Source organism: Orbicella faveolata, unplaced genomic scaffold (assembly GCF_042242905.1).
Source record: "Orbicella faveolata isolate gen_17 unplaced genomic scaffold, um_ofav_v1 contig_13, whole genome shotgun sequence".
Taxonomy (NCBI): Eukaryota; Metazoa; Cnidaria; class Anthozoa; order Scleractinia; family Merulinidae; genus Orbicella; species Orbicella faveolata.
Genome location: NW_028301540.1, coordinates 5,588,923 through 5,615,229, shown reverse-complemented (window position 1 = coordinate 5,615,229; position 26,307 = coordinate 5,588,923). Strand labels below are relative to the sequence as shown.

At 41.3% G+C, this 26,307-nt stretch overlaps 6 protein-coding genes, 1 long non-coding RNA gene and 1 pseudogene across 8 annotated transcripts; 4 read left to right on the top strand and 4 right to left on the bottom strand.

Moving 5' to 3' along the window:
- The first annotated feature begins 1 nt into the window (after position 1).
- On the top strand, positions 2-7,648 carry LOC110043559 (uncharacterized). Its single transcript, XM_089284251.1, has 8 exons — positions 2-205; positions 1,378-1,467; positions 2,110-2,217; positions 2,738-2,926; positions 3,312-3,403; positions 4,295-4,393; positions 4,788-4,881; positions 6,382-7,648. The coding sequence occupies exons 1-8, from the start codon at positions 154-156 to the stop codon at positions 6,525-6,527; spliced, it is 870 nt and encodes a 289-aa protein (XP_089140377.1). The 5' UTR covers positions 2-153; the 3' UTR covers positions 6,528-7,648.
- Positions 6,995-25,882, bottom strand: LOC110043557 (ferric reductase SjCytb561-like). Of its 2 annotated transcripts, XR_016205885.1 has the most exons (5): positions 25,092-25,882; positions 22,629-22,831; positions 10,111-10,271; positions 9,317-9,546; positions 6,995-9,215 (listed from the first exon to the last, which is right to left on the bottom strand). XR_016205885.1 is itself a non-coding variant. In XM_020749020.2 (4 exons), the coding sequence occupies exons 1-4, from the start codon at positions 25,303-25,305 to the stop codon at positions 9,384-9,386; spliced, it is 741 nt and encodes a 246-aa protein (XP_020604679.2). In that variant the 5' UTR covers positions 25,306-25,867; the 3' UTR covers positions 6,995-9,383. The 2 variants fall into 2 exon arrangements, 1 of the variants encoding a protein (XP_020604679.2); XM_020749020.2 differs by having other exon boundaries at positions 6,995-9,546; positions 25,092-25,867.
- Positions 10,690-11,308, bottom strand: LOC149114735 (uncharacterized). Its single transcript, XR_016205886.1, has 2 exons — positions 10,823-11,308; positions 10,690-10,786 (listed from the first exon to the last, which is right to left on the bottom strand). It is a non-coding gene; the product is annotated as an uncharacterized LOC149114735 (long non-coding RNA).
- Positions 11,853-13,462, bottom strand: LOC110042066 (histone H2B.1). The gene has a single exon (XM_020747400.2). It carries the CDS (start codon positions 13,460-13,462, stop codon positions 13,091-13,093), a length of 372 nt encoding a protein of 123 aa, XP_020603059.2. The 3' UTR covers positions 11,853-13,090.
- On the bottom strand, positions 13,381-15,956 carry LOC149114733 (histone H4). The gene has a single exon (XM_089284256.1). It carries the CDS (start codon positions 15,912-15,914, stop codon positions 15,603-15,605), a length of 312 nt encoding a protein of 103 aa, XP_089140382.1. The 5' UTR covers positions 15,915-15,956; the 3' UTR covers positions 13,381-15,602.
- Positions 13,794-14,200, top strand: LOC149114734 (histone H2A pseudogene; annotated as a pseudogene).
- LOC110042064 (histone H3) lies at positions 16,385-18,426 on the top strand. Its single transcript, XM_020747398.2, has one exon. It carries the CDS (start codon positions 16,447-16,449, stop codon positions 16,855-16,857), a length of 411 nt encoding a protein of 136 aa, XP_020603057.1. The 5' UTR covers positions 16,385-16,446; the 3' UTR covers positions 16,858-18,426.
- On the top strand, positions 18,474-19,553 carry LOC149114732 (histone H1.0-like). The gene has a single exon (XM_089284254.1). It carries the CDS (start codon positions 18,506-18,508, stop codon positions 19,037-19,039), a length of 534 nt encoding a protein of 177 aa, XP_089140380.1. The 5' UTR covers positions 18,474-18,505; the 3' UTR covers positions 19,040-19,553.
- Positions 25,883-26,307: the final 425 nt, after the last annotated feature.

Below are 26,307 nucleotides of genomic sequence, written 5' to 3'. Positions count from 1 at the left end.
CTTGCACATGCTTTTCTGTGGGAGATCGCTGAAGAAATCTTTGTTTTGAATTTTGCCTGAATTTTGTGGAAATGTCTCGAATGAGGTGTCTGAAGTGACCCGATCGCTTAATCTACGGCAGTGTCACCTAACACAGATCATAACTCTTTGAGCATGTTGCCAGTTCATACTCTGAACGATGGCCGACATATTCCAGCCATTGGACGTGAGTAAAAAGTTTGCTTGACATGAAACGGATATGCAATATTTAGTCGATATTTAACTGTATTTAAGCTTAAGCTTAAGCTTAAGCTCAGGAAGGCTGGCAGCAGTTTCCAGCACTTTTTCAACAGCTATGCTTTGACGGATCAATACTACCACAGTTTATCAGGTGCTGCTACAATATTGGTATCACATAAATGCCCAGCCTTTGGTGAACCAATAATGGTAATGCACTTATCATTGGCTTTCCCGGGGGGTCAACCCCCAGGACACCCCTGGGGAAATCCTGGCAACATGTGGGGAAATAGTGCCTTTTTAATAAAAATGTTCCCGATGGTAGGGACATTGTTCAGTTTTTGAACCGAATGCACCAGATCCCTTGGATGCATCAACCGGATATGTTTGAGATTGGTCAGCTTTACTTCACTTTCAAAATCCCAGGTGAACATGTAGATGAGCGACCTTGCTGCCATTTGTATGGCATTTCATGAAGGTCTTCAGTGTTTGTTGCATGTTTGTTCTTCATCGTGACCTTGTTCAAAGCCTGGGACATGGTACAAGGAAAAAAAAAGTCTGTAATTGCCAACAGTTTCAAAGACTGAAGAAGAGAGAGAAAAAAAATCGACAAATTTGTCTTATTATTCTAAATGAAGGTGTTCTGTCTTCAATTTAGCCTCCAGGGTAGAGGAAATTGGTGTGAATTTTATACCCTATACCCCAGGGATTTAGGAGGTTTTTGTCTGATCCTGAAAACAAATCCCCAGGGATGTCCAAGGGGTCAACCCCTGGGAAGGACAATGATAAGTGCATAATCTCTATGGCATAATAGCTTAATACCCTATAGCAACAGTACAACTGGTTAAAAACACCCTTAATTTTAGATTAAGTGCTTATAACTCAAAAACAAGCTCAGTCTGCCTATTTTTTATTATCGAATTCTTACAAGTATGATAAGATGCACCTTTTCACAAAAGTAAAAATAAATCTGTGTTTGGCATTCAGAGCCACCTTAAATTTTCAAAACTTTATTGAAAGATGTATTGATTTTTCTTGGACAATTGAAGGAGACTCTGCTTTCTAGGTTAAAGCCTGGTGAGGGATTTCAATGCAGCACCCCTTAGCAATAATCATTGCTATTTTAATGTTTTAACTAGACAAGCAATACTTTTTTCACAGTTGGAACATTTCAAATGAGACAAGTAGCAGGGGATGATGTAATACACAGGACTCTTGATACTGCTATTCAGTGTGGTTACAGACTCGTAGGTGAGTTGATAAAGGTATGGGGTTGAAAATAGTAGAAGGGATAGCGTAGCAGTGAGAGCACTTGCAATCAACCAATGTGTAATGGCTTTGTTCTGTCCTGGTTGTGTGTTGAGTATGTTGTTGTTGGTTGTCTCCTTAATTTCAAGTTTTCTCTCTGAGTCAGTATAATTCAGTTTTTCCTGCTTCCTGAAAAAAACAACCAACACTTCTAAATTCAATTCCAATTAAACCAGGACCTGCATAAAAAAATGGCTTGGGCTTTCTGTCTTGGCCCCTCTATCTTGAGTTTATTATAGCTAGCTCTGTGAGCCAGCAAGATGAACCAAATCCTAAGCTGATTGGCTACCTAAAAAACAACATTGGGCATCTTGTGTGCCTGGAATTTGCTGCAGTTTTCTAATAAATCTTTTAGTGACTTAAATCTTATTCAGTTAAGATGGCTGGATATTGGCCTCATTCTTTTTTAGTGATGATGGAAGTTGACTGCATTTTGATAAGTAATCATGTGTAACCCAGCATGACGTAACCATTGGTGACTCAATAGTAAAAACCTTATATTGAAGGGAAGAAGGTTACTTTTATCATATATGTCAGTCACTGATAATGTTAATGGTTAACTTAATGTTTTTCATTGAATTATAGATACAGCTGCTGTATACCGTAATGAAGCAGACATTGGACACTCACTGAAACAGATTTTGCCCAAGTATGGTCTGTCAAGGGCTGATATCTTCATAACGAGTAAACTGTGTGAGTTCTTTGAACATAAACTAACAATATATGGTAACTTAAGTCCAGTTCAGAGGCCAAACTTTTCATGAGCCAAACCTAATATGTTGAATTAAGTACATGAAAAGTTTGGCGTCTGAATCAGTTACATTGTAAGAATGGCTATTTGAATTTGGATTGGCTCAGCAGTTCTTCTCACCTACAATAGCTCAGCTGGGAATTTCAGCTTTGGAACAGCTTTGATTCAGATGTCGAACTTCTCATATGTCAAACCCAATGCATAAATTGTTAAAATGTTATAACATATTCTACAAGCAGTTTACACTCTGCCTGAAAATTGCTGACATTTTGATGTGATTTGGTTCAAACTAAATAAAGTTTGGCAAATCAAGTTTGATGTCTGAATCAACAGGCATACTTTTGTATATACATAAACCTAAATGATCTATTATCCTCCTAGACTTTTCATGTTTCTAGTCTGAATTTATAAAAAAAAATAAAGCATTTAATATTTAATAACTAATAAAAATTATCTCTCTAGCCCCAAGAGACCATGGCTTTGATAGTGCAGAAAAGGCTTGTATGAAGTCTTTGCAGACTTTGGACTGTGAATACCTTGACCTGTATCTTATTCACTGGCCTGGTGTTCAGAAACTGAAGACTGAAGATCCAAGGAATGCAGAACTCAGACAGGAAAGTTGGAAGGCTTTAGAGAAGCTCTGTAAAGCTGGTTAGCAATTTTGGTTTTCAACATTTAGAGGAATTTAATTTTAAAAAAAAATCTACAGCATGACATTATAAATTTCCATAAAATAATTATTAAGCATGTTTTGGTAAATCATTTTGTTTTTAAATAATTGCTTCCGAGCGTTGTTGTTGTTCTTTTTTTAATTTTGTGTTCAAGATGGTCTTTTATTACACTCTTGTTAGCTAAATAACATGTGATGTAAATTGTTTAGTTCTTGTTTACTCCAGAAAGCTGCTGGGTAGCCTTAGACATCTTTTGACAGCTCTTATATGGGGAAATAAAAACAATTTCCTGAGAAATCAGTCGGCCAACTAATTTTCCAGAGAAGCACCTATTAATAATTCATTTCACATTTATTGTTTTCCAGGGTTAATTAAGTCAATAGGAGTATCCAACTACACTATAGATCACCTGGAAGAACTTTTTGACTATGCCATGATCACTCCTGCTGTATTACAGGTACTAAAACTAAGGCCATAACCAGAAAAAAGTATGACTGAGAAAATGCCCTTGGTCAAATTCTCTTCCTACAGGTATTTAGCACATGTTTTACTTTCCCCCATCAAAGACGAAAACATTACTGAGGAGAGTGACTCAGTTTGCCTCATATTGGCTACAGCCACCCAGGAACACTGGATCGTGTACCACTGCTCGTACATATTGTTGTCAGCTAAAATTGGAGGTGGCAAATGTGTGGTTCTGGAAAATATCCCTACCCACCCCGGGGAGGGTTATTTCAAAAGCCAAAACTGGAATTTCCAGAGGGATGGGGGTTCAAACCAAAACATCCACCGGAGGAGTATAGATATTTTCTGGAACAATACAATGGTGCCTAGAAAATTTAGAGTCTTTTGCACTTTTATCCAATCTCAAAATCATGTAATCCTTTGTGGCGAGTCACAAAGTGTTGCTTCTGGCATCTTTTCTTATTTTATTGTTATCAGTTAATCTGAGATTTTCAAACAAGGGTCTTGGTGTCTTATCAAATCTAGGATTTTGCCATTTGTCACCCCTACTATTCAATCAAACATATTGTTTTCCTGCTCTGGAATCATAGTTTAAAAAATATAGAGGATAGACTGTACATGGCTGCACAGAGACACACAATTTCTCTGCGAGTGTTGAAAAATATTTCATGAGTGTGCGCAGCAAATGAGTGAAATATTGTTCAACACGAGAGCGAAATTTTGCATCTCCAAGCAGCTATGTGACATTCCATTTATTATATAGGAAGATAGCAAAAGGTATATTTGAATGTATTACCATCCCCAAATTGTGGCATGTGCAAAGTCTTTATCACTAGAAAAATCTCTTCACATGCATGTTTCATATACATGAATATTTGTGCAGGTAGAATTCCATCCAAGGCTTTACCAGAAAGAGTTGTTGGAATACTGCAAAAGAAAAGGAATTCAGCTGCAAGCATACACATCCTTGGGCCAAGGAAAGGTATGCCATTTAGCGTTATGGCCATTGGACATCCATTTTGTTTTGTGACCACGAATTTTGAAGGGGCCTGTTGTAAAGCAACAGCATGTATGTGCAACCTTGGTTTACATTAAAGATTCTATTGACTTTTAACATACCTGCAATGTACAAAAATGGTTTCACCAAGCAAACTGCAGCTCACTGTAGCCTTAAGAACATGCAAACTTGATTATTCTCCAGTTGTCACTTTTGAGAAAATTACACAATGGGGGTCATCATGCATGCATATGACAATTTTCTCTTTAGGGACAACCACAATTTGGGATTGAGGAAAATCTGTGAACTCCTCTTGGTGATTTTGACATAATTTCAAATTATAATGATTATTATTGAGATAATCGTTTTGTTCTCAAAGCTCCTAGATGAACCTACAGTATGCTCTATGGCTGCAAATTACAATAAGTCCACAGCTCAAGTGCTCCTAAAATGGGCTCTTCAACATGATGTTGGTGAGTAAGAAGTGCGTGGTTCAACAAGAGTGATAGATATCAATATCAACACAATGTGAAACAGCTTCTAAGAATTGTGGGCCTCCTAGGGGTTTGAGGAACAAAGAAATATCATAATGATCATTTATTTCCAGGAAAGAAGAAAATAAAACTCTCTGGATTAATCTCTACCATTAACATAAACTTTGGAGAAGTATTTTACGCTGGAACTAATGGCATTCATTGATGACAGTGAACAGGGGAGAAAATGTGATTTTTTTTTTTGGTGAATTAGAATTTACAAGGATCCTCTCCAGGGTGGATGCTTTCTTATATTGGCTATGTATGTATGTGCAACTGCAAAGGATATGGTTTTTGTGGGACTTTGGTGTGAAAAAGGTATAGTTTTCGGACATTTTGGTCTGCATCAACATTGGGAAATTTGTAGCCCTTCTCAAATGTTTATGCAAATGGAGCCAATAGCAGATTTGCACGTTGTCATCATTTGACTACAACTACCAGAATTCCTTTCGTTTTTTTTCTGTTATTTAAATTTTGAATTCCCAGTGGGGTTTAAATAACAATTGCCCTAATTAGCACAAGAAACAGAAAAAGTGAAGTTTTGTGGTAGTTGTAGTCAAATGATGCCATCATGCAAATCGCTCATTCTGGTTAGCTGCAGTCATACATATATTAGAGCCGTGCACTAATTTTAGAAGTCTACAATGGGGTATTGATTTTTCACTCAGGTCTGAAATAGGGTATGGGAAAACACCCATTTTGGTCTGAAACAGGGTAGAGGTTTCAAGGTTTGGGCTGCACACTCTTACCAAAAACACAAAACCATCTAAAAATAATATTCTTTTCCTTTACTTTTGCAACTTTAGGTCATACCTGTAAACTCTAAAAAACACTTGACCATGAACCTTTCACACTTGGCCTTTAACAGCGCTACCTGTGGAACAGTGATCCACCCAGAAAGAGGCTGTAGTGAGTTCTTGACTCACACCCCCCTCCCCCCTTCCCAATACTTTTTTACCAGTCCCTAAATGCTTAGGAGTATTTCATGGGATGATAGTCCATTTTAGGGTTACCCTATCCCCACCATGCCTTAAATTGACCAGTTCACTTGGGTGGAGAGAGGCACTGGCTTGGGTGGTCCCTTGAAACACACATTATTTGGATGAACTGTTTAGTGCTAAAAACTGATAACAACACTAAAGGACAATTCAAATCAAACTTTGAACAAGGGTATACGATTGCACCATTGCAATGCTTCTATTTAACAATTAAGTATAAATCTACTAGTCACTGAAAACTTCAACCTTAATCCTCTTCACAGACACCTGAAAATGCAAAGAAGCGGCCCCCAGTTTGTTAACAAGTGCACACTGCTAGGCCACTCAATCACCATCTACAACAGAATAGATAGAGTAGCATAGCCAATCAGAGAATGGCATTTGTGATAGAATGCAAGTACATTTATACTAAAAACAATAACACAGGACTGTTCTTTTCTAGGGGTCATTCCCAAATCTGTTCAAGATCAGCACATTGCAGAAAACATCAATCTGTCAGACTTTGAACTCTCAAGGCAAGACATGGATGCCCTGAACAGCTTGAACACTACCACTCATTTTTGCTGGGATCCAACAAGAGTGAAATGACTTGCAATGCAAAGATGACTAAAAGATTGAGTTGTGGTATCAGTTAGAGGTTTCTTAATTGCATCATAGTCGAGCCACAAAAAATGAAACCTGGATTGATTCATGATGCTCAATGAACCATATTTGTCTTGGGGGTAAATTAACAACAGCAGTTGATGGGCGTACTGGGTGCTGGGGATGGAAGAAAAGTGCAAGGTTTCCTTTGATGGCTAGCCCCTGACTTAAAATTGCAACATTGCACACCTGTTTGTGTAGATTCTATCTATCTCCTTGAAAGGACATTAGGAGACGAATGCACCCGACATAGATGTAAACAGGGAGGGAAGTGGTAGGAAAGCAAAACATGCCCAGTCCCCACCCATCCCCTCTAACCCTCCTGACCTCCCTTATTTTACAGCTGCTATGCAGGCTATATCTTACATGGTACAAGTGTTGAATGTGGAAAAGAAAGGAAAGTTGATAAAATATTATATGCGTTATAATATCTTTATTTCTACTTCATGCATAGCAATACATTGCAACTCGGTTGTATCAAAGTTGCACATGGAGCTCTGAAACTTAAACTCTCAGTGGCCAATTCTGTTTTAATCACGACTACTAGGGAGCTTCAGCGATGGAGACGTCGACACCAATGACAACGCCTGGTTAAAAAAAATTCTAAAAAAGAAAATAATTATTACCTTCGAATTTTGCAATTATTTAGATCTGCGCATGACACCAGGCAGTCTAAAAACTAGCACAAACTAATTAATATCTAATGCTAGCGATCAATTCCATAAAGAAATGGGTCAAATTAGCCCTCGTGGTTCACGTTCTCCAAAATATGCAGAACTTGGTCATTTCACGTTGTTGTCTTGGAGAAGATGCCTACTAATCTACAGAAATTTTATAATGCTGCACATGCATATACATTGTTCTGCTCATTAAACTTTTTGTTTCGTGTCATTTTTGGTGCCATTGCTGTCGTGGTTTGCTTAAGCTCCCTAGTAACTGGGCAATCACCAGCTTTTAGCCCTGACATTAATACATTAACAAATAACTATTACATTAATGCTGCACTACAGAAATGTATAATATAAACCTCACTACATAATAAAAGTAATCTAAAAAATCTAAGATAACGAGCTACACAGAGTATGAGACACTTGGCGCCTTCTTAGTGCACTGGAATGTCTAAGGGACACTGGGCACCTTAGTGCGCTAGAATTTCTATGGGAGACTTGGCATCTTTTATTGCGCTAAACTGTCTATGGGACGCTTGGCACCTTAGTGCGCTAGAATGTCTAGGGGACACTGGGCACTGGGCTGGAACCTTAGTGCGTTAGAATATCTATGGGAGACTTGGCACCTTAGTGCGCTGGAATGTCTAGGAGACACTTGGCACCTTCTTAGTGCGCTAGACTCTTGGCACCTTAGTACACTGGAATGTCTATGGGACACTTGGCACCTTAGTGTGCTGGAATATGTAGGGGACACCTGGCACCTTAGTGTGCTAGAATGTCTATGGGACACTAGGCACCTTTTAGTGCACTAGAATGTCTATGGAACACTGGACACCTTAGGGCGCTAGAATGTCTCGGGGATACTTGGCACATTTTAGTGCGGTAGAATGTCTATGGGACACTTGACACCTTAGTGTGCTAGAATGTCTATGGGACACTTGGCACCTACTTAGTGCGCTGGAATGTCTAGGGGACACTTGGCACCTTTTAGTGCGCTAGAATGTCTATGGGAGACCTGGCACCTTCTTAGTGCGCGTTTGACTCTTGGCACCTTAGTGTGCTAGAATGTCTAGGGGACACCTGGAACCTTCTTAGTGCACTACCACGCCTATGGGACACTTGGCACCTTCTTAGTGCTCTGGAATGTCTAAGGGACACTTGGCAACTTTTAGTGCGCTAGAATGCCTATGGAACACCTGGCACCTTAGTGCGCTAGAATGTCTAGGGGACACCTGGCGCCTTCTTAGTGTGCTACAATGTCTATGGGACACTTGGCACCTTCTTAGTGCGCTGGAATGTCTAGGGGACACTTGGCACCTTTTAGTGCGCTAGAATGTCTATGGAACACCTGGCACCTTCTTTGTGCGCATTTGACTCTTGGCACCTTAGTGCACTAGAATGTCTAGGGGACACCTGGCACTTTCTTAGTGCGCTACAGTGTCTATGGGACACATGGCACCTTCTTAGTGCGCTGGGATTTCTAGGGGACACTTGGCAACTTTTAGTGCGCTAGAATGTCTATGGGAGACCTGGCACCTTCTTAGTGCGCGTTTGACTCTTGGCACCTTAGTGCGCTAGAATTTCTAGGGGACACCTGGCACCTTCTTAGTGCGCTACCACGCCTATGGGACACTTGGCACCTTCTTAGTGCGCTACAATGTCTATGGGACACTTGGCACCTTCTTAGTGCGCTGGAATGTCTAGGGGACACTTGGCAACTTTTAGTGCACTAGAATGTCTATGGAACACCTGGCACCTTCTTTGTGCGCATTTGACTCTTGGCACCTTAGTGCGCTGGAATGTCTAGGGGACACCTGGCACCTTCTTAGTGCGCTACAGTGTCTATGGGACACTTGGCACCTTCTTAGTGCGCTGGGATGTCTAGGGGACACTTGGCAACTTTTAGTGCGCTAGAATCTCTATGGAACACCTGGCACCTTCTTAGTGCGCATTTGACTCTTGGCACCTTAGTGCGCTGGAATGTCTAGGGGACACCTGGCACCTTCTTAGTGCGCCTTTGACCCTTGGCACCTTACTGCGCTAGAATGTCTAGGGGACACTGGGCACCTTCTTAGTGCGCTAGAATGTCTAGGGGACACTTGGCAACTTCATAGATTACCGCTAATTAATTTAACTACTCTCCGTCATTTATAAAAGCCTGACGATCCTCCTCCGCATCCACCCTTCTGAATGCCGCATTTGTCACCACAAACAGCACAATACCAGCTAGAACAACAAGCGTGATGCCCAGAGTATTCCCCACTTGTGCTGGAGCTGGTAATTTTGAATAAGGGTTGCTGCAAATTAAAGCGAAGAGTTTTCATTTCGGTTACATGTAGAAAAAGATACACGCATGTTAAAAGGTACATGTACAGTTTTAGACACCAGTTAGGTCAGTTAGGCAAAAGTCTCCCAGATAGCTGTAATTACGACTTCAAAATGAAAAGAAAGAAATATTGTATGGGCAGATACTGCAGAGTGCAATGTACAGCACTGACACATAGCAGTAACACAGCTCCCAACCCTGCCAGATTTCCCTCTGGTCAGGTTTTGGCACATACGTTTTTTTTTTGGCATGTCTGACAATATCAGGAGTTAAAACTCTTTACGGGCCAAGACTTACTCAAGGTCTAAAAACTCGTGGAAAGAAAACGAGGCCAATATCCAGCCCTATTGTCGGAACAAGCTTGCACTGGGTCAAGAAAAGATCTATTACATGGCATAAAGAGAACCACTTGCTTGCGGGAAACAGCGGTTAAATCGCCATCTTGCCCGGTCAACAATCGCATAGCAGGATTAAGTTCATCTTGCCCTCACGCAAAGCTAGCCATATAATAACAAATGGTATTATATCTACTTACGAACTAGGAAGGAAGGAAAGTTCCTCAGTAATTCCCATGAGACAGGTTCCAATAGCCAATATGAAAATAAACACTCCAAAGAAAACATGAACTTTCAGATACACTGCACGGAGACCACCAGGTAACTTGGGAAACAGGAAGCTCACAAAACCAAACAAAACCTGAAAAGAAATAGGAAACCAAATTTATCAATGACAAAGTCAAACCTAGATGAGGACAGAGGGTCATCCATTAGTAGGCGTTGCTATTCCCTGCATCTCTGACTTACGAAATATAGATTGACTTATTGTATATATGTACAGTTACACGCACAGCAAATATCACGGACTTCTCTCGGTATGAATGCTAGAGCCAAAAATGCGGGTAATACCCGACACCCAGGTCTGAAACCGGGTATGAAAATGACACATTTGGTACATCAGCCAGGACAGTACCCCTTATGATCGTGTTTTTTAATAAGTATACCCAGGAGCTTGAAACTGTTTCAGCCGAACCTCTCTCCAACGGCCATTTTTGAGTGGCCGTTGTAAAGAGACTCCTGTTTTTGTTTTTGTTTTTTCTTTTCTTTTTTTTGGGGGGGGGAGGGGGGCCGGGGGCAACTTTTTTTTCAAGAAAATGCTTCTTTTAGCAAAAACAGTGGAACCCCGCCTTACGGTCACCTCGTTATTACGGCCACCTCGTTAAAATATGGTCACCTCGTTATTACGGCCACCTTTTTTGTCTCCGCGAAACGCCCATACATTTTCTTATAAGAAAAGCCCGTTAATGCGGCCACCCCGTTAATACGGCCAACGGTTACATTCTCAAATCCCAACCTGTTATAATCCTTGATAATTTTACCCCGTTTATACGGCCACTCAAACCAATTATGTTCGTCGATCTTTCTGTTGTTAATAGACTTGATGCGTATGTACCGATTGAAGTTTCGTTTTTTTTAAAAAATATACTTGCATTCCGAACTTTATTAAAGAAAAGCTGTTTAGCCGGAGTAATCCTAGAGAAACAAGCAGCTCCTTTAGGATCCACCGAGTCACTAAAAGAACCAAATGATGAACGTTAATCAACAAAAATGATAGAAGAATAATATGTAAATGCTGAGTCATTCTCTGTTCCGTCGCAAACAAATGAAGGGATTTTAAATCGCTTTCATATTTGTAGTCTGTGTAACAGGCGTAAAACGGGGAAAAGGGGAAGTTAGAGCGAGGATAGGAGGGGTGTGTCTCTCGCCTCCCCCCCCCCCCCCCGCCCGGGCCTCCCCTCTCTGCCCCGTTTACGCCTGCAACCCAAACTTATTTTAGTAGGACTGCTTTGCTACCGTCACTCTTTCATGACTGGATCTCGGGCAAAATTCATAGGGGAGAGGAGTCGTTGAGAAGTCTAATTAACGGGGGCTCCGTAGAGGTTGGAGTAATCAAGCTATCAAATAAAGCGTAAGTACGGAATGGGGGTGGTGGGGTGGAGTAAGGAGTAAAAGAACTGATAGGGAGGAAATGGTTAGAGAGAGGAACAGGCTGGCGGGAATTATAGGAAGCCAAGGAGGAAGTTAGGAGGGGAACTAGAGGAGGGTGAAGATGTCAGAGGGGGAACTGAACCGAAACTGTAAAAGAATAGAGTTGGAGATGGAAGATATAACAATAAATCGAAGCGCTGGTAAGAGTATATGTAAAATGGGAGAGAAAGCAAAGTAATTACAAGGTGAATGTGGAAATGGAAGTTAAGCCGAGAAATGAAAAACACGTTGGTTTGCATTTACAAAGAGCAATTTTGAAACTCTTGCATTATCAAATATTGAAATACTATATCATTAAAGTTTTTCGAGCCACTGACTTCCGTTTTGATTAGAAAATGAGCTTCCGGCTAGTGAGTTAAGACTGTAGCAGAAGATTTGTTTGAGTTACATGTTGGTGACTGTGATGGCTGACGCCAACAAAAATTACCGACACTTCAAAATGATAATAGGTCATACAACTTTCCGGGCCTCACCGTTTTCTCTAGGATATAGACGCCATCATGGCAGAAATAATGAATCAAAATTAAGGCAAAAACGTTCGCTGGCTGAAAAATTTTAAAAAAGAACGTGAGATTTCGGCTGTCAACCTACAGCCTTCGACGGATAAAAAATGAATGCAAAATGATAAAGTATATGCAAGAAAAGGCGAGATAAAAATAATAAAAAGAACAAAAGCAAAGTAAAAATGTGTAAATTAGGTGACTTGTTTAAAAAGAATACTATACTGGTTAGGAATCGGCTTAGAATTATTGTCAGCATGCTTGGTAGCAGAGGCGTGCCAAGCATCCAAAGTTTTTCTGATGCGAAAAAAGCCTTTGTCGATGACACTAGAATTATCAAAATCTATGCGATGGTCGAATGACCACGCATGTTTCGCAATGTTTGATCCATTAGTACATGCTTTGACATTCCTGATATGTTCTTTCTTACGAGTTTCAAAACACCGGCCAGTTTCGCCTACATAACACCAATCACAATCGGCACAGGGTATTTTATAAATCACGTTCGGTTGATGTTCAATAGATGGTCCTAATTTGGGAGAAGGAAATTCTTGTTGCAAAGTCTTGAAGGGCTTATTTACAACTTGTGAGTGTCGTGCCCTTGAAGAATTCTTGTCAGTGGTTGCGTGACACCATTGATGAAGGGAAGGACAGCAAAACTATTAGAATTCTCTTGAGGCGCAGCTCATTTAAAAAAAATGACAGCATTTTTTAGCCAGCGAACGTTTTTATCTTAATTTTGATCATGTCTCATTCTGGTTGCGCTTCAATCTTTAATAAAAATAATGAAGAGGCGAAAACCAAAGTAAGCGACAAGAGAACTATAAAGAATACTGAAAATGGTATAAGCAGATAAGTAATAACTAGCTGGAGTTTGTTAGAAATCAAACTGTATCGCTCATTGACTTTTGTATCATTTGGTGGCTCCTAAAGGAGCCGTTTGTTTTGGCGCGAAACCCACAAAGTGAGTTCACTTGCTGCTGGTGTACTTGGTCACAGCCTTGGTTCCTTCACTCACGGCGTGTTTAGCCAGTTCACCGGGCAGAAGCAGCCTGATGGCGGTCTGGATCTCGCGGGAGCTGATGGTTGATTTCTTGTTGTAGTGGGCAAGGCGGGAAGCTTCGGTGGCGATGCGCTCGAAGATGTCGTTGACGAACGAGTTCATGATGCCCATGGCTTTGCTGGAGATACCAGTGTCGGGGTGAACTTGCTTCAACACCTTGTAGATGTAGATAGCATAGCTTTCCTTTCTCTTTCCCCTTCTCTTCTTCTTTCCATCAGCCACGGCCTTTGCCTTACCGGCTTTCTTCTCGCCTTTCTTTCCTGCAACTTTGGGTGCCATGTCTGTAGATTAGAATGGATTTGAAATACCTGACAACTCGATCCAACTCTTATTTATACTAGAATGACTAAAAGATCGATTAACATACGGATCGAAATTTGCGATCACTGATTGGTCAGCCTGACAGCGTATACACTGTGCCAAACCTCGAGGTTAATACTATTTTGAATGCATGCAAATACAAAGGTCCATTGAAATGCTATATCGATCAACAAAGATCTGATTGGTGCTTTTCGATCCTTCTTGCATAAAAATAAGCTATAAATATCACGATCTGAGACTATTTTTGCTAATCTTCCACAACGTTCGTGAAGGCAAATTCAAACCAAACATGTCTGGTCGCGGTAAAGGAAAGGCAAAGGGCACCAAGTCCAAGAGCCGCTCATCCCGAGCAGGGCTTCAGTTCCCAGTTGGTCGTATCCACCGTCTTCTCCGCAAAGGCAACTATGCTGAGCGTGTTGGCGCCGGTGCTCCAGTGTACTTGGCTGCTGTGCTCGAGTATTTGAGCGCCGAGATCCTCGAGTTGGCGGGAAACGCTGCTCGTGACAACAAGAAGACAAGAATCATCCCCCGTCACCTTCAGCTAGCTGTCCGTAATGACGAGGAGTTGAACAAACTGCTCGCCGGTGTTACCATCGCACAGGGAGGTGTTCTTCCCAACATCCAGGCTGTACTTTTGCCCAAGAAAACCGAGAAGAAAGCCAAAGCTTAAATAAGCTTTAAACCATCACCAAAACGGCTCCTTTAGGAGCCACCAAATGTTGCAAAAGTCACGATCAACAAAAATCTTTATTCCATTTCAGTGAACCTTATTTCCCTTAGGGATACAACTTTTACTCAGTTATACACAATGCTCAATGTTTTTGGTAAGAATTATTCTTTCTGTTTTGCGATCACTGAATGTTGCAGTGCCGAGATGAATCAAACCAATGAAATGTTTTTCCTTACGAGAGAGTGAAAACTGAAAATAACCCACCCCACCCTAAGTTACTGCCCTTTTTATCTTAGTTTTACCGCTCGCAAGACCGGACCTTTATTATGTTCTTTTCCGCCTCTGTAGCATACATGCCTTATTACCTATTCAGTCCTTTTGTCAACACATTCTCATCAAATGCAAACAGAAATTCAATTAGCTCGCCGATTCATTCTTTATCATGCTAATGTAGTTCAAGCGACTGTGCGCGCGTGTTCACGCTTGAGTAAAAAAGGCGCGTAATTGAAAATTTTTTTGTCAGTTAATAACGAACTTACTTAGCGAAAATTTTCTTAGGTAGCTTGAACTTTACAAATTTTGTTACGGCTTCAAGGCCTAAACATCTGTTTATGCCTTTTTCAGTAGTAACTAAACAATATAACAGCTTGCATTACTGAAAAATTCGTCCACTAAACTCATTTACAAACGTAAACACATCTTTTGCGCGCCGCAATGACACTCCAGTGTTCGAACTGTGACTACAACAAAACTGAGATAAGCTTGCGTCGTTAACGGAATTTATCCGGAACATGTCTGTATTCCACCTGGTTGAGTTTTCTACTTTTAAAATAAACCTAAGACTAAATGACTGGTTCATTAGGTTGACAGACCTCTAACGTTTACAATTGACCTCTCTAGAAAAGAGCGTCGAAGGTTTGCCGTTCGGAACATCGCAACTGGTTTTAGTTTGAAGGAAAAACTGGAGTTTAGAGTCTACAAATGGTTCTATGTATTTGTTGTGTGCTCAGATCCTGGCGAAGTCTCAAATACATTAGGACGCGGGGAGTGAGGGAGTTTCTCTAAGAGATCTAAAATATTGTTGAAATTTCCATTATCTATGAGGCAGAAACAAAAATAAACTAGAGTAGAGCGTATTACTCCCTAGTACAGGGTTGATTTCTCTGTTTGGTTTTATGCAGTTGAAGTTACAAATATTAATATCTTATAGGACCAAAGAATTTGGAGAAAAATGTTTATTCAATCTTTACGGTCTGTTCACCAAGTTTGCTCATTAGCCCCGAGTTTGAAAATCACGTCTCAGGTATGTAGGTATACTCGAATTGTCCAGAAATCTTTAGGAGAAACACAGATTCTATTGGTCATGACTTTTGAGAGATTTGGTGGCTCCTAAAGGAGCCGTTTGTTTGTGTTGGTAGACTGTGTAGTCTAACCGCCAAATCCGTACAGGGTACGGCCTTGTCGTTTCAGAGCGTACACCACATCCATGGCTGTCACAGTCTTTCTCTTGGCGTGCTCGGTGTATGTCACAGCATCACGGATCACGTTCTCAAGGAAAACTTTGAGAACACCACGAGTCTCCTCGTAGATCAGGCCAGAGATTCGCTTGACACCGCCACGGCGAGCAAGACGACGGATGGCTGGCTTGGTGATGCCTTGGATGTTGTCACGAAGGATCTTTCGGTGACGCTTGGCGCCTCCTTTTCCTAGACCTTTGCCTCCTTTACCGCGACCAGACATGTTGATTGCTACTCGTGTAACTGAATTAAGGACCTTAACCGCCGTATGTGCTTTTTATAGACAGATGTAGGACCTCTCGGGAAACGTAGAAATATCAATTTCTATTGGTTGAATTAACAACAAAGAGCACATCATACATATTGCATTATTCTATTATTTTAAGCCGATCACAAAACACGAGCTCAGAGCCAAACGAACGGTTTGAGGCCTCTCCTCTGATCAAGGATTACGCGAAAAAGACAAATTGCTCTTTCTTATAAGTCCTATAAGTAAACGTAATCACCACAAACTAAGATACTCGTGCAACATATCTCATAAGCAAGCCATCTGTGATTGTTTTACCAAAACATCAAAACTTGTATTTTTCGGATCGAACTATGAATGCCAATTTTGTATGGTATATTTGCCAGCCAATAGAATCGCTCCCTTTTCCACCAATCAGCGCTAAGCCCGCCAATGTATAAATAGTTTTATAAGCGTCGAACACTTAAACGGAAAATAGTTCTTGTTCTATATTCTCGTGAACTTCCAAATGGCTCGAACAAAGCAAACTGCTCGTAAATCAACTGGTGGAAAAGCTCCACGCAAACAGCTCGCCACAAAGGCAGCTCGTAAAAGCGCTCCTGCCACCGGTGGAGTCAAGAAACCTCATCGTTACAGGCCTGGTACAGTCGCTCTTCGTGAGATCCGTCGTTACCAGAAATCCACTGAACTGCTGATCCGCAAGCTACCTTTCCAGCGTCTTGTGCGAGAAATCGCTCAGGATTTCAAGACCGATCTGCGTTTCCAGAGCTCCGCTGTGATGGCTCTTCAAGAAGCTAGCGAGGCTTACCTTGTTGGTCTGTTTGAAGACACCAACTTGTGCGCCATCCACGCCAAGCGCGTCACCATCATGCCCAAGGACATTCAGCTAGCCCGCCGAATCCGCGGAGAGCGAGCCTAAAGTGGATAACTCCTTCACAAAACAAACGGCTCCTTTAGAAGCCACCACGTAAACAAAAGCAATGACCAACATAAACCTGACATAAATCATGAAAATACATTTTCACAACCGTTATTCCCCGTTGTCGAAGAACGATAAATGATTGTAGCCAAAAGCGCATTTTAAAACATTTCCTTTCTGTAGAAATGCTTTTGCTGTTTACTCTTTCATGCTCACATTCTCGGACAAAGTTCTTTTTAGTTTACAAAATGAACAGGGTTTCTAGAAGTCTTTGTAACGAGCCGAGAAAGTTTTCTAATCAACACGTGTTCGCTATTTAGCCTAAGTAAATTCGGTCGGATTCGTACGCGCTTTCCTTAAATGATACTTTCTTTCCGCAACATTATATCTGTGAAACGCTATAATTGAACGTGCCTTTCTTTCAGTTGTAAAAAAATTAAGAAGTTAACCATTGATTCATTCTGTGCATGAGCTTCTGCACCTTTTCATTCTTTTCCCCTACTAGATTTAGATCTGAGAATCGTTTCTTCACGAATTTTGGCGCCATGCCGTTTAGTGATGGAAGATCAGGTTTCCGTAGACTGCTTTGCTATAAGCTCTCAAAGTCTACAGAACTCAGAAGAAGTTGGAGAAAGGAATGAAAAATACCGCATGCCGTTCTCTTCGTTCCGAGGCATTTCTAAGCTTATATCATAGCATACAAGTCGTATAACTCTTCGCCTGGTGATCAATAGCGTAACGAAGTTTGGCGCTTGATATATATGCAAATATACCTTTGCAACTTACAACACGAAGTCTCACATCACACCAATACATTGACTCCTTTCAAATCGAAGGTTTGAAAGTCGTACTACACTACATTATTGCGCTTTATTCTTAAGGAAATGTTTGATAGATAAATTTGCACGAGTCAGTATTGGTACTGAACGAAACAAATGGGTGAAGATTTACATCGGTTCAGTGCTTCGTTCTCTTTACCAAAATCGTAGCATTGCAAACCTCAGCACAGAGCCGTTATTCTTTTTAAAGTAATCTGCATGCCTCTGAAATTATGTTTGATTTTCGCTCACTCAAAGAACTCAGAATTCAGACGTGATGTCCTGTTTTGTGTACGTTTGCTTAGGTCAAACTGAGTGATTTGCAAATGGCGGCCTCAGGAGTTTGTCCTTGTTATTTAAATAAACGCGAAGCTAAGCAACTGAAAATTAACTATAAAGACAAATTTTCTAAGCATAACTTAAGCAGTAGGAGTTCTTCTTTCTTCAGATACTGCAAAATGCGATGATTAGCGAACTTAACAAGAGTTAATTCGCCACAAAGACAACGCGTTCTTTCGAATCTCACTGTTTTAGAAACTTTCAGGCTTCCAATTTGCCTCTTTGCCAGTCTTTGACCAAATATGTTTTGTATCTGCAACTAAGGAAAAACCACAGCAATAAATGTTAAGGTTCAGATCATAAAAGTATCAATACCGTGCCATTTTGTTGATGAAAACGAAAGGGAAACTAGCACAGAATTGGAGGACGCCATTTTCCGCGTTCTCGTTTCCTCGGTGGTCCGCACGAGACGTATATACTTTAGTCGCATCGTCCACTGAGCATTTCGAGTCTCCAGTTCCAAAGTGAAAACAAGGTTCTCAAATTGCAGCATGTCCGAAGCGGCGAAGAAGAAGCCTGCGGCGCCTAAAAAGCCTGCCGATCATCCACCTTATTTAGATATGATCAAGGCTGCCATTTTAGCGCTGAAGGAGCGAAGCGGTTCATCCCGCCAAGCCATCGAGAAATACATCAAAGCCAACTACAAGGTTGGTGAGGTTGGTTCGCACTTGAAAATGGCTTTGAAGAGAGGCGCCGCCAGCGGAAAGCTTGTGCACACCAAGGGAGTTGGTGCTTCAGGCTCCTTCAAGTTGCCCAAGGAGGAAAAGAAGGAGAAGAAACCAAAGAAGAAGCCTGCTGCAAAGAAGAAGCCAGCCGCCAAACCAAAGAAGCCCGCCGCCAAGAAGACAGCGAAGAAACCAGCGGCAAAGAAGGCTGCAAAGAAACCAGCGGCAAAGAAACCTGCAGCTAAGAAACCAGCAGCAAAGAAGCCCGCAGCTAAAAAACCCGCCAAGAAAGCGGCCAAGAAACCCGCGGCAAAGAAGCCCGCCAAGAAGCCTGCCGCCAAGAAAACGGCTAAGAAGTAAAGTGCGACGATTCTTCACTGAAAAAAACGGCTCCTTTAGGAGCCACCACATACGAAAAGTAATGAACAACAGAACAAACAGAATACTCTCGCCGTATATATATATATATATATTTTTTTTTATTTCAGCTTAATTTTCAATGGTTAATGAATTCGTTAAATCTTTACAGGTTTTTTTTGTTGACATTTCTAAGGTATGGCTACCCTCTAGTAAAAGCTCTATGTTTTCTTAACAACAGTTCAATAATCTCAATCTCAGTTTTATATTTCCCCTTCCCCGATAGGAAAACAGTAGCTCATTTTTGCGGCAATGCCGATCAGTAGAAAGCCCTCACTTGTTCTCGTTCCCAGTGTTTCGCGCTTTTTTCGTTCTTGTGAAACTCGTTGGAAGCCTTGGACATCTACAGGCAGATCAGCCATTTGCGCAAGCTGACGTTTCGAACTTTAATCAAAGGGTTAGGAAGCGAAAAATGAGCAGAAAAGTAATTGAGAATGGAGAAAATAAATCCAGATGGCCTTGATCTGCGACGGGAACTCCGGGGGTACTCTGTAAAACTTAGGGTAGGGGTGTGTCGTTGACACACTGACACCCTTACCCTTTGCTTGACCATAATCAGCTTGATTTTGCAACCCTATTCTAGGCAAGGCGCCAAAAACTCCTACCCTATCCTAGACTAGCTATTTTCCATGCAGAAACTTTATCACTATGGTAGTCCAACATACGCTAACTAAACCTATGTCGTTCAAAGCCCAGGCCCGTAACCAGGGGGGGTGCAAGTTAAGGAGTGCAGTCGGTTAAACTGAAGTCTAAAACTTAACAGTGATACTTAAACAAAATCAAAGAATGGAAAAAGCAGTAATGTGTTCACTGGGAAACTAAAAGTAGCTACTCTTTAGTAGCCCGAGCCATTCAGAACATTTCAATGAGCGCTCAGATGTCCGAGCTCATCTAAATGAATAATAAAATTAACGTGCGCACGCTTTGCTTGGGAGTTTAGACGAGCGAGCCAATGACAAGGGAGTGATCTCACGATTTTTGTTAGACACGTCTGCTAACGCGTCGGGTAGTATTCTCTATTTGTACGAGCGCATGAACGCCCGAAGATGCAAAATTAGTTTTTTGTGTAATACGTTATGGGTAGGAGAGAACAGGAAAATAGAAAGGGGAAGGCTGCAGCTAAATCTTGCCAGTCTCTCGATACATGGGTCAGTAAAGTACGCCGTCAAGAGCCATCAGACGCTGACAATGACACTAATGACGGTGCAGTCTGCGATGACAGCCCAGCTGAAACCACGACTTCAGATCTATCTCAGTTAACTACAGTTTTTCAGCGAGATATAGAAGGTAAATCATACTTATTTTCGCGATCTCCACCAGTCTTGATCCCATTATTATGCTCTGAGATTTAGTCGCTATTCCTCGATATGAAACAAACTCGCTTAATAGAAAGCCAGTGAGGAACACAGAGTAACAATTCGGAGAGGTACTGGGGGAGGGTTAATCTAAAGCAGCAATCCACAGGCATCCCAAACCATCAAAATAGAAGTTTTCCAGACACAAAGAAGGAAATACATTTTATGTTTCTCTTTGTCCCTTATCGTCATTTCCTGATGTCATGACAATATTCTATGAAAAGCCGATGTGTACTTTCTTAACAATTCAATTCAATTCGCAAGATATGCGCCACAATCCCTGCAACGAGCTGTGAATGTGAAAGAAGTGCGAGTTCTTTAAGGCGGCTGCATACATATAACAGGGCATGCATGGGCCAGGAAAGGCTGTCGTTCGTCGCACTAATGCACATACATTAGCAAGTTAAAATTGTTTTGGATGAGGTGGTAAATCTCTTTGCCACCAAACACCCACGAAGGCTGGAGCTCGGGACTATTCTGAGGGATTAGTTCCGCAGTATCTTGATGTATCATTTTACATCGTAAAATTAGTCCTTTATAACTTAGCTCAAACAGTTGTATTCGACAAATGTAATATTCAGTTCGTACCGTGTACTTTGCCGTTACAATTTCTCATGTGTTGCTACTTTCCTAAATAAACCGATCAGACAATAAAAAATACATTTCGGTAGTTTGATCCACTTTGGCCTCGTTAGCACCCCCGCACATAAAATCCTGGTTACGGGCCTGAAGCCACTTTCTAGTATAGAACCGTAGGTAAAGAAACCCGGCTGTAGACTAAATTATTTATACACTGGCCACTTTTCCGGTAAATTATACCCCATTCTATACCACAACTGTCTGATTTCTATATCCTATCTCAGACTAAACTGCCTGAAAACCATACCCTTCACAGCAGCGCACAGGAGTCGGAGAGAACAATTCTCCTTGACCTAGTCTCCTAGTCATGCAAAAACGATTGAGGTAGCTTGGGAGCAAAGTTATCTGGATTTATACCGTAATACACATTGCCAGTTTACAATATTCTAAGTTACTTTGTTGTAGTTTTATTTTTATAGCAGGATAAAGGTGATCATCTGTTTTAAAACAGATCAGAAGTTATAATCTATCTAGTAACTTATTTAAGGAATCATTTTGACGAAGATAAGGCACATCTTGGTTAAAGAAAATTGATCAAAATTGAGGAACAGAATGTGACATAACTTGTATGTCGCACGTTGCATGTTTTCGTGATCTGAGACTTTTTCTGTTTTGATTTTTATTTTAGCTTATGTATTTTTATCCGATTTAGCGGTCACTCAATTTAGACCAATCATGAAATTTAACCCTACCCCGTTAATACGGTCACCCCGTTAATTCATGGCCCGTTGGTGAGCGTAACGGGGTTGCACTGTATAAATCAAAAAGTCTAAATGAAACAGAAACTTAACAGAAGTAGAGACCACTTTGGGGACAGAGGAAAGTGGCCGTTATGGGTCGTTATAGAGAGGTGGCCGTTATGAGGTAGGTGTGTAATATAACACCAGTTTTTTTTTCGGGGAAACATTTTTTTTGTTCACAAAAGTACTTAGCAAACATAAATCAAAATGTATCAATAAAACAGAAACTTTTGGTGACAAACTGCAATAAAGAAAATTGGGTTTTGTATACATATGCATATTCAAGTGTCCCGGGAATGTATGGACTTTCCATCGGGACCAAAAAGAGAGGCCGTTGTACGTAGACGGAGGTGAGTGGCCGTTAGTGGAGGTTAGACTGTAATCTGCTTTCTCAACTTGCAATAAAAAAAAAATGATGAATAAAAAAAGCGATGAAAGCAAATATACTAACTGAAAAGAAAGATAATGACTAACAGATTCCAAATTTTACCAGAATGGTAATTTTGATTTCTGGATATCCTGTCGCAAAATCCAAGTCCACCTCCTCCTTCCTAGCTTGTAAACCAGTTCTTCTTCCCCCAAATACTTGTTGTATTTTGCTCTGCAGAATCACTTATCCAATCTTCTTTTATTATTATTTGGTGGCATTTGACAATATAATGTTAATATTATGAAAGAGAAGTTTTAATAATCAGCCGAGATATCGTCCCTATATAGGAATGGACTTAACACCCCCAGCTACAATTCCAGACCGTACCCTCTCCCCACGGGGAGTAACACTTAACAATAGAGACTAACCTGACAGCCAAAAAGAATAACTGTAGTCAGACCACACCAGCTATGCAGACTGTACAGGTTTGCATATTTCATGTGGTTGTGGAAACCAAACACTGCCTTCAAACCCCAAACTGCGATTGCAAAGGCTACCAGCTGAAGAACAAAGTGAACCAACTTGACGACGAATTTGTTCTCACGTCGGAACAGTCTGAACACAATCATGGCTAAAAAAAAGGAAAAAAGAGTTGACAGTTTGTATGTTTCTCAATATCACTGGTTTGCATGCCAGATTGGTGAAACTGTATAATTAATCAATAGAACACACGTTTTTATGGTTTATAGGCTGATAAACCACGCGGGATGTTGGAAGAACACGAGAAGAATTCGTAAATCACTCGCCTGCGGCTCGTGATTTACGAATTCTCCGACTGTTCTTCCAACATCCCAAGAGGTTTATCATGCCTCTAAACCATAGAAACTTGTGGTCTATTGCTTTTATATAATAATTTAGAAGACATGCGAAATTTCTATGAGTTTACTGGCACAATAAACCATAGCTGATTGACCGATCAGAGCGCGCGCATTCATTTAATTATTATATACTTAACAGTAACGCGTTTGTGTCGGTGGAGGTAGTAGATTCTGTTGGAGTAAAAAAGTTTCAACTATGAATTTTATGTAGTGCAGTTAAAACTTACGTGTAAGAACATACCATTTTGCTAAAAGCCCAAAGAGGTTAAACTTGCCATGAAATCAGTAGCTCTGACACATTCATAACACATGTCTATATCTCAGCTGGGTCTTTAAAGGAAATGGGGCGCGATTGCGGGGAAACACTGCATGGTCTCCAAGCCGGACTTACGATCAGTTTAACCCGCTCAGGTCGCAGCTGTCTGAGATCACCGACACGGATCATGTCGGCTAGACTCCTACGGCGCTTTACTACCTACAGCTAGCCAGCGGCAAATGTACAGTTGAACCCCCGGAGGGGGGGGGGGATCCCATATAAAAAGGGACGGCGGTGTTCGTCATACCTTTTCAGTAGGGGTTAAAAAAAGCGGTATTGGCACCTCTTAGGGTGCTCAGCCTCAAAAGGTCAACACCGGGAGCTTTTGCTGTACCTTTTAGAGTATTGAGCCGAAAAAAAACCAAGAGATAATGTGTTGTTTTAGAATTGACAAGTAAAACAACACGCAGAGATGTAAAACAAGGGGCATTTTCCGTTTACAAAAAAATTCGGAAAATTTCTGTTGGGAATTTCCGTTTGGGAAAAGCGCGTTCCATTTGTCACAAGTCCCATTTAATTAATTAATAATTCGTTCATAGGCCCCGCTCTGTCGCTTCTCTGACTCTCCCGCGAATATTCAAAATGGAGGCTAATGTGGCACATCAGATGTTGTTTTTGTGCGAAATGTTAGAAGTCTCTATAGAGGAAGAAAGTTTGATTAATTCAGAAGATGATGCAGGAGATATCTTTTCAGCGGCCTCGACGTTCATGAGACGGAATTTGCAACGAACTGAAGGCTATCTACCCGAGCCAAAAAACGATTTCTGTGACGTAGGAATTCTAAGCCAATCACAGTTTAGCCCAAATAACACCAGAACTACTGCGCGAGGTGTTCGCTTCGAGGAGCACTCGAGTTTCATTCTATCATGGAATCTGATTGGCCAAGGAGAAACAAAAGTCATTACGTCACAGAAATCGTTCCCTGGCTCGGGTTCGGAGACGTTATTTTTCGGCGGAATCAAGTGACAGCCGGAAATACGTCTGCGTTCGCAGGCTACCTGATATACCGTTCATCGAATCTTCCCTGCTAAGTGCATACACGTGACTGCTTAGATGCCGTGAGCAACCGCCCTGCTGCGGGAGCATTACCGGTCGACCCATAAAAATCTCGACGAGTTGCCGTTCGATCCACTTCGTTGAAACCAAAAAATATTTCTCTCTACCAGATATTGACCCAGTATCAAATGCAAACAAGTGGAATCAGACTGAGACATTGAAATCAGACAGTTGGACTTAATTAACCTAATCGATTTAGTCATTTACAAGGTTTAGCTTCTGCAAATCAAAATTTTCGAAAGCAGAGATGCCATCGTAGAAATATCGAAAACCGAAAGATCGCTGATTTTGCCTCTTCTCGACCCTAAAAAGCGTAATGCCAGGAGTACAAAACACCAAAGCGCGTCCAATATCCCCCTACCAACATTTCCCAATGAAAAGCACATGTCTGGATTAAGGCCAAAGTCGAAAATATTTAACCGGGAAGAACGCGAACGACTGAGCCGTTCACCGGCGTTCAAAATCAAAGTAACTGCAGTTCTTGATCTGCTTGATTGATTCGGACGCTGTAAGATAATTCACGATACCTGTTTCGGCTCATAAACAGGCGTATGAAGCGGGCCGTGACTGCCATAGCAGTCACGGCGTACATTCAATTTGCATGTTGTATTGGAACATTGGGAAAGAAGTAAAACGCTTACCTTCGCTGTACAGAAATACCAGACTTATCACCATACAGAGAGGATGGTAATCAAACTCGAGGCCTGTGCCGTCCCAACCGAATCCTCCCAAATAATGCTTCATCCATGTGCCAGTCAACGTCATCGCCGCTATACCGAGAATTTGAATGGCGAGCACACTTACGACGAACAAAACCGGTGAAGCTGTCTCTCGATCCAGATGGGAAATTGCCATGGCCAAAATACTTTGAGGCTAATAGCTTATATGGAAGCAATAAGATTTCCTTAGATATCAAATTCAACGGAATTTCAGCAGATCTGAAGCAGAACTGTTGGCGCTGCGAGGGAGCTGCGGGTCGTTCCAATCAAAGTTATCCCTTACGGGGAGGGCTCGGTAATTGGTGAGCTCAATCCTCGTTATTTTTCTCTCGATATGGTTCGAATTTTACTTATTTAGAATGAGTTAGATTCCAAATTTGAACTTTCTGCTGGACTCTTATCTACTATGGCACAGGCACATTCTTCCCAACAATTTTCTTTCTTTTACTTGTACAAGAAAACTACTTACCCACTCCCACTCGGTACTTCTTTGGCACAAAGCGATCAAGGACCGGAAAAGGAGAACTATGATATTTAATACTTCTCACTTTACGTGACTCTGGTTAAAATATGCTAACCATGACTCAGAGTTTCCCAGAGATAAAAAAAAAAAAGTTTCTACCGACAGCAGACAACACAACTTGTTACATGATGGACCATGAATCTGACCCTCGCTATCAGATTCACGAAAAAAATTCATGCCGAGCTGCGTGACACAAAGGTCAACTGTCAGCTCCCTGCAAAACACGTCAGGAAATCAAAACGTTCACGAAATCTTTTCGTGTAAAGCCTATCGGAACGACCAGACTCGTTGAGCCGGCGAAAGGTCGGAAAAAGCACTCCGTCGAATTTGCTGTCGTCAAAAGCGATTTTACGCCTTTGATTGAGGCAAGAACGCCGGGTGCTCATCAAGCCTGCGAAAACAGCTGGTAAGAACAGCACAGAAAATGGTCACGCGATTGCAACCATCAACTACCCAGATTTATTTGACCTTCCGTCAGACGGTCGTCTCTGGGAAAGTGCATTTAGAGGAAGACAGCAGGATCTAACCATCAAGGAATCCCTAAAGCACTGAAACTGTAAGAAGAGCTGGATTCACTCAGTCATGTCAGAGAGCAAGGAATCGTGACATTGGGTC

Excerpts from the sequence above, each read along its gene's own strand:
- LOC110043559 (XM_089284251.1), top strand. The coding sequence starts at position 154 with ATGTTGCCAGTTCATACTCTGAACGATGGCCGACATATTCCAGCCATT. Across the intron at positions 206-1,377 it reads ACATATTCCAGCCATTGGAC|TTGGAACATTTCAAATGAGA; the intron begins GTGAGTAAAAAG and ends CTTTTTTCACAG. Across the intron at positions 3,404-4,294 it reads TCACTCCTGCTGTATTACAG|GTAGAATTCCATCCAAGGCT; the intron begins GTACTAAAACTA and ends ATATTTGTGCAG.
- LOC110042066 (XM_020747400.2), bottom strand. The coding sequence starts at position 13,462 with ATGGCACCCAAAGTTGCAGGAAAGAAAGGCGAGAAGAAAGCCGGTAAG.
- LOC149114733 (XM_089284256.1), bottom strand. The coding sequence starts at position 15,914 with ATGTCTGGTCGCGGTAAAGGAGGCAAAGGTCTAGGAAAAGGAGGCGCC.
- LOC110042064 (XM_020747398.2), top strand. The coding sequence starts at position 16,447 with ATGGCTCGAACAAAGCAAACTGCTCGTAAATCAACTGGTGGAAAAGCT.
- LOC149114732 (XM_089284254.1), top strand. The coding sequence starts at position 18,506 with ATGTCCGAAGCGGCGAAGAAGAAGCCTGCGGCGCCTAAAAAGCCTGCC.
- LOC110043557 (XM_020749020.2), bottom strand. The coding sequence starts at position 25,305 with ATGGCAATTTCCCATCTGGATCGAGAGACAGCTTCACCGGTTTTGTTC. Across the intron at positions 22,832-25,091 it reads GGTATTTCTGTACAGCGAAG|CCATGATTGTGTTCAGACTG; the intron begins GTAAGCGTTTTA and ends CCTTTTTTTTAG. Across the intron at positions 9,547-10,110 it reads CTTTCCTTCCTTCCTAGTTC|CAACCCTTATTCAAAATTAC; the intron begins GTAAGTAGATAT and ends TTTAATTTGCAG.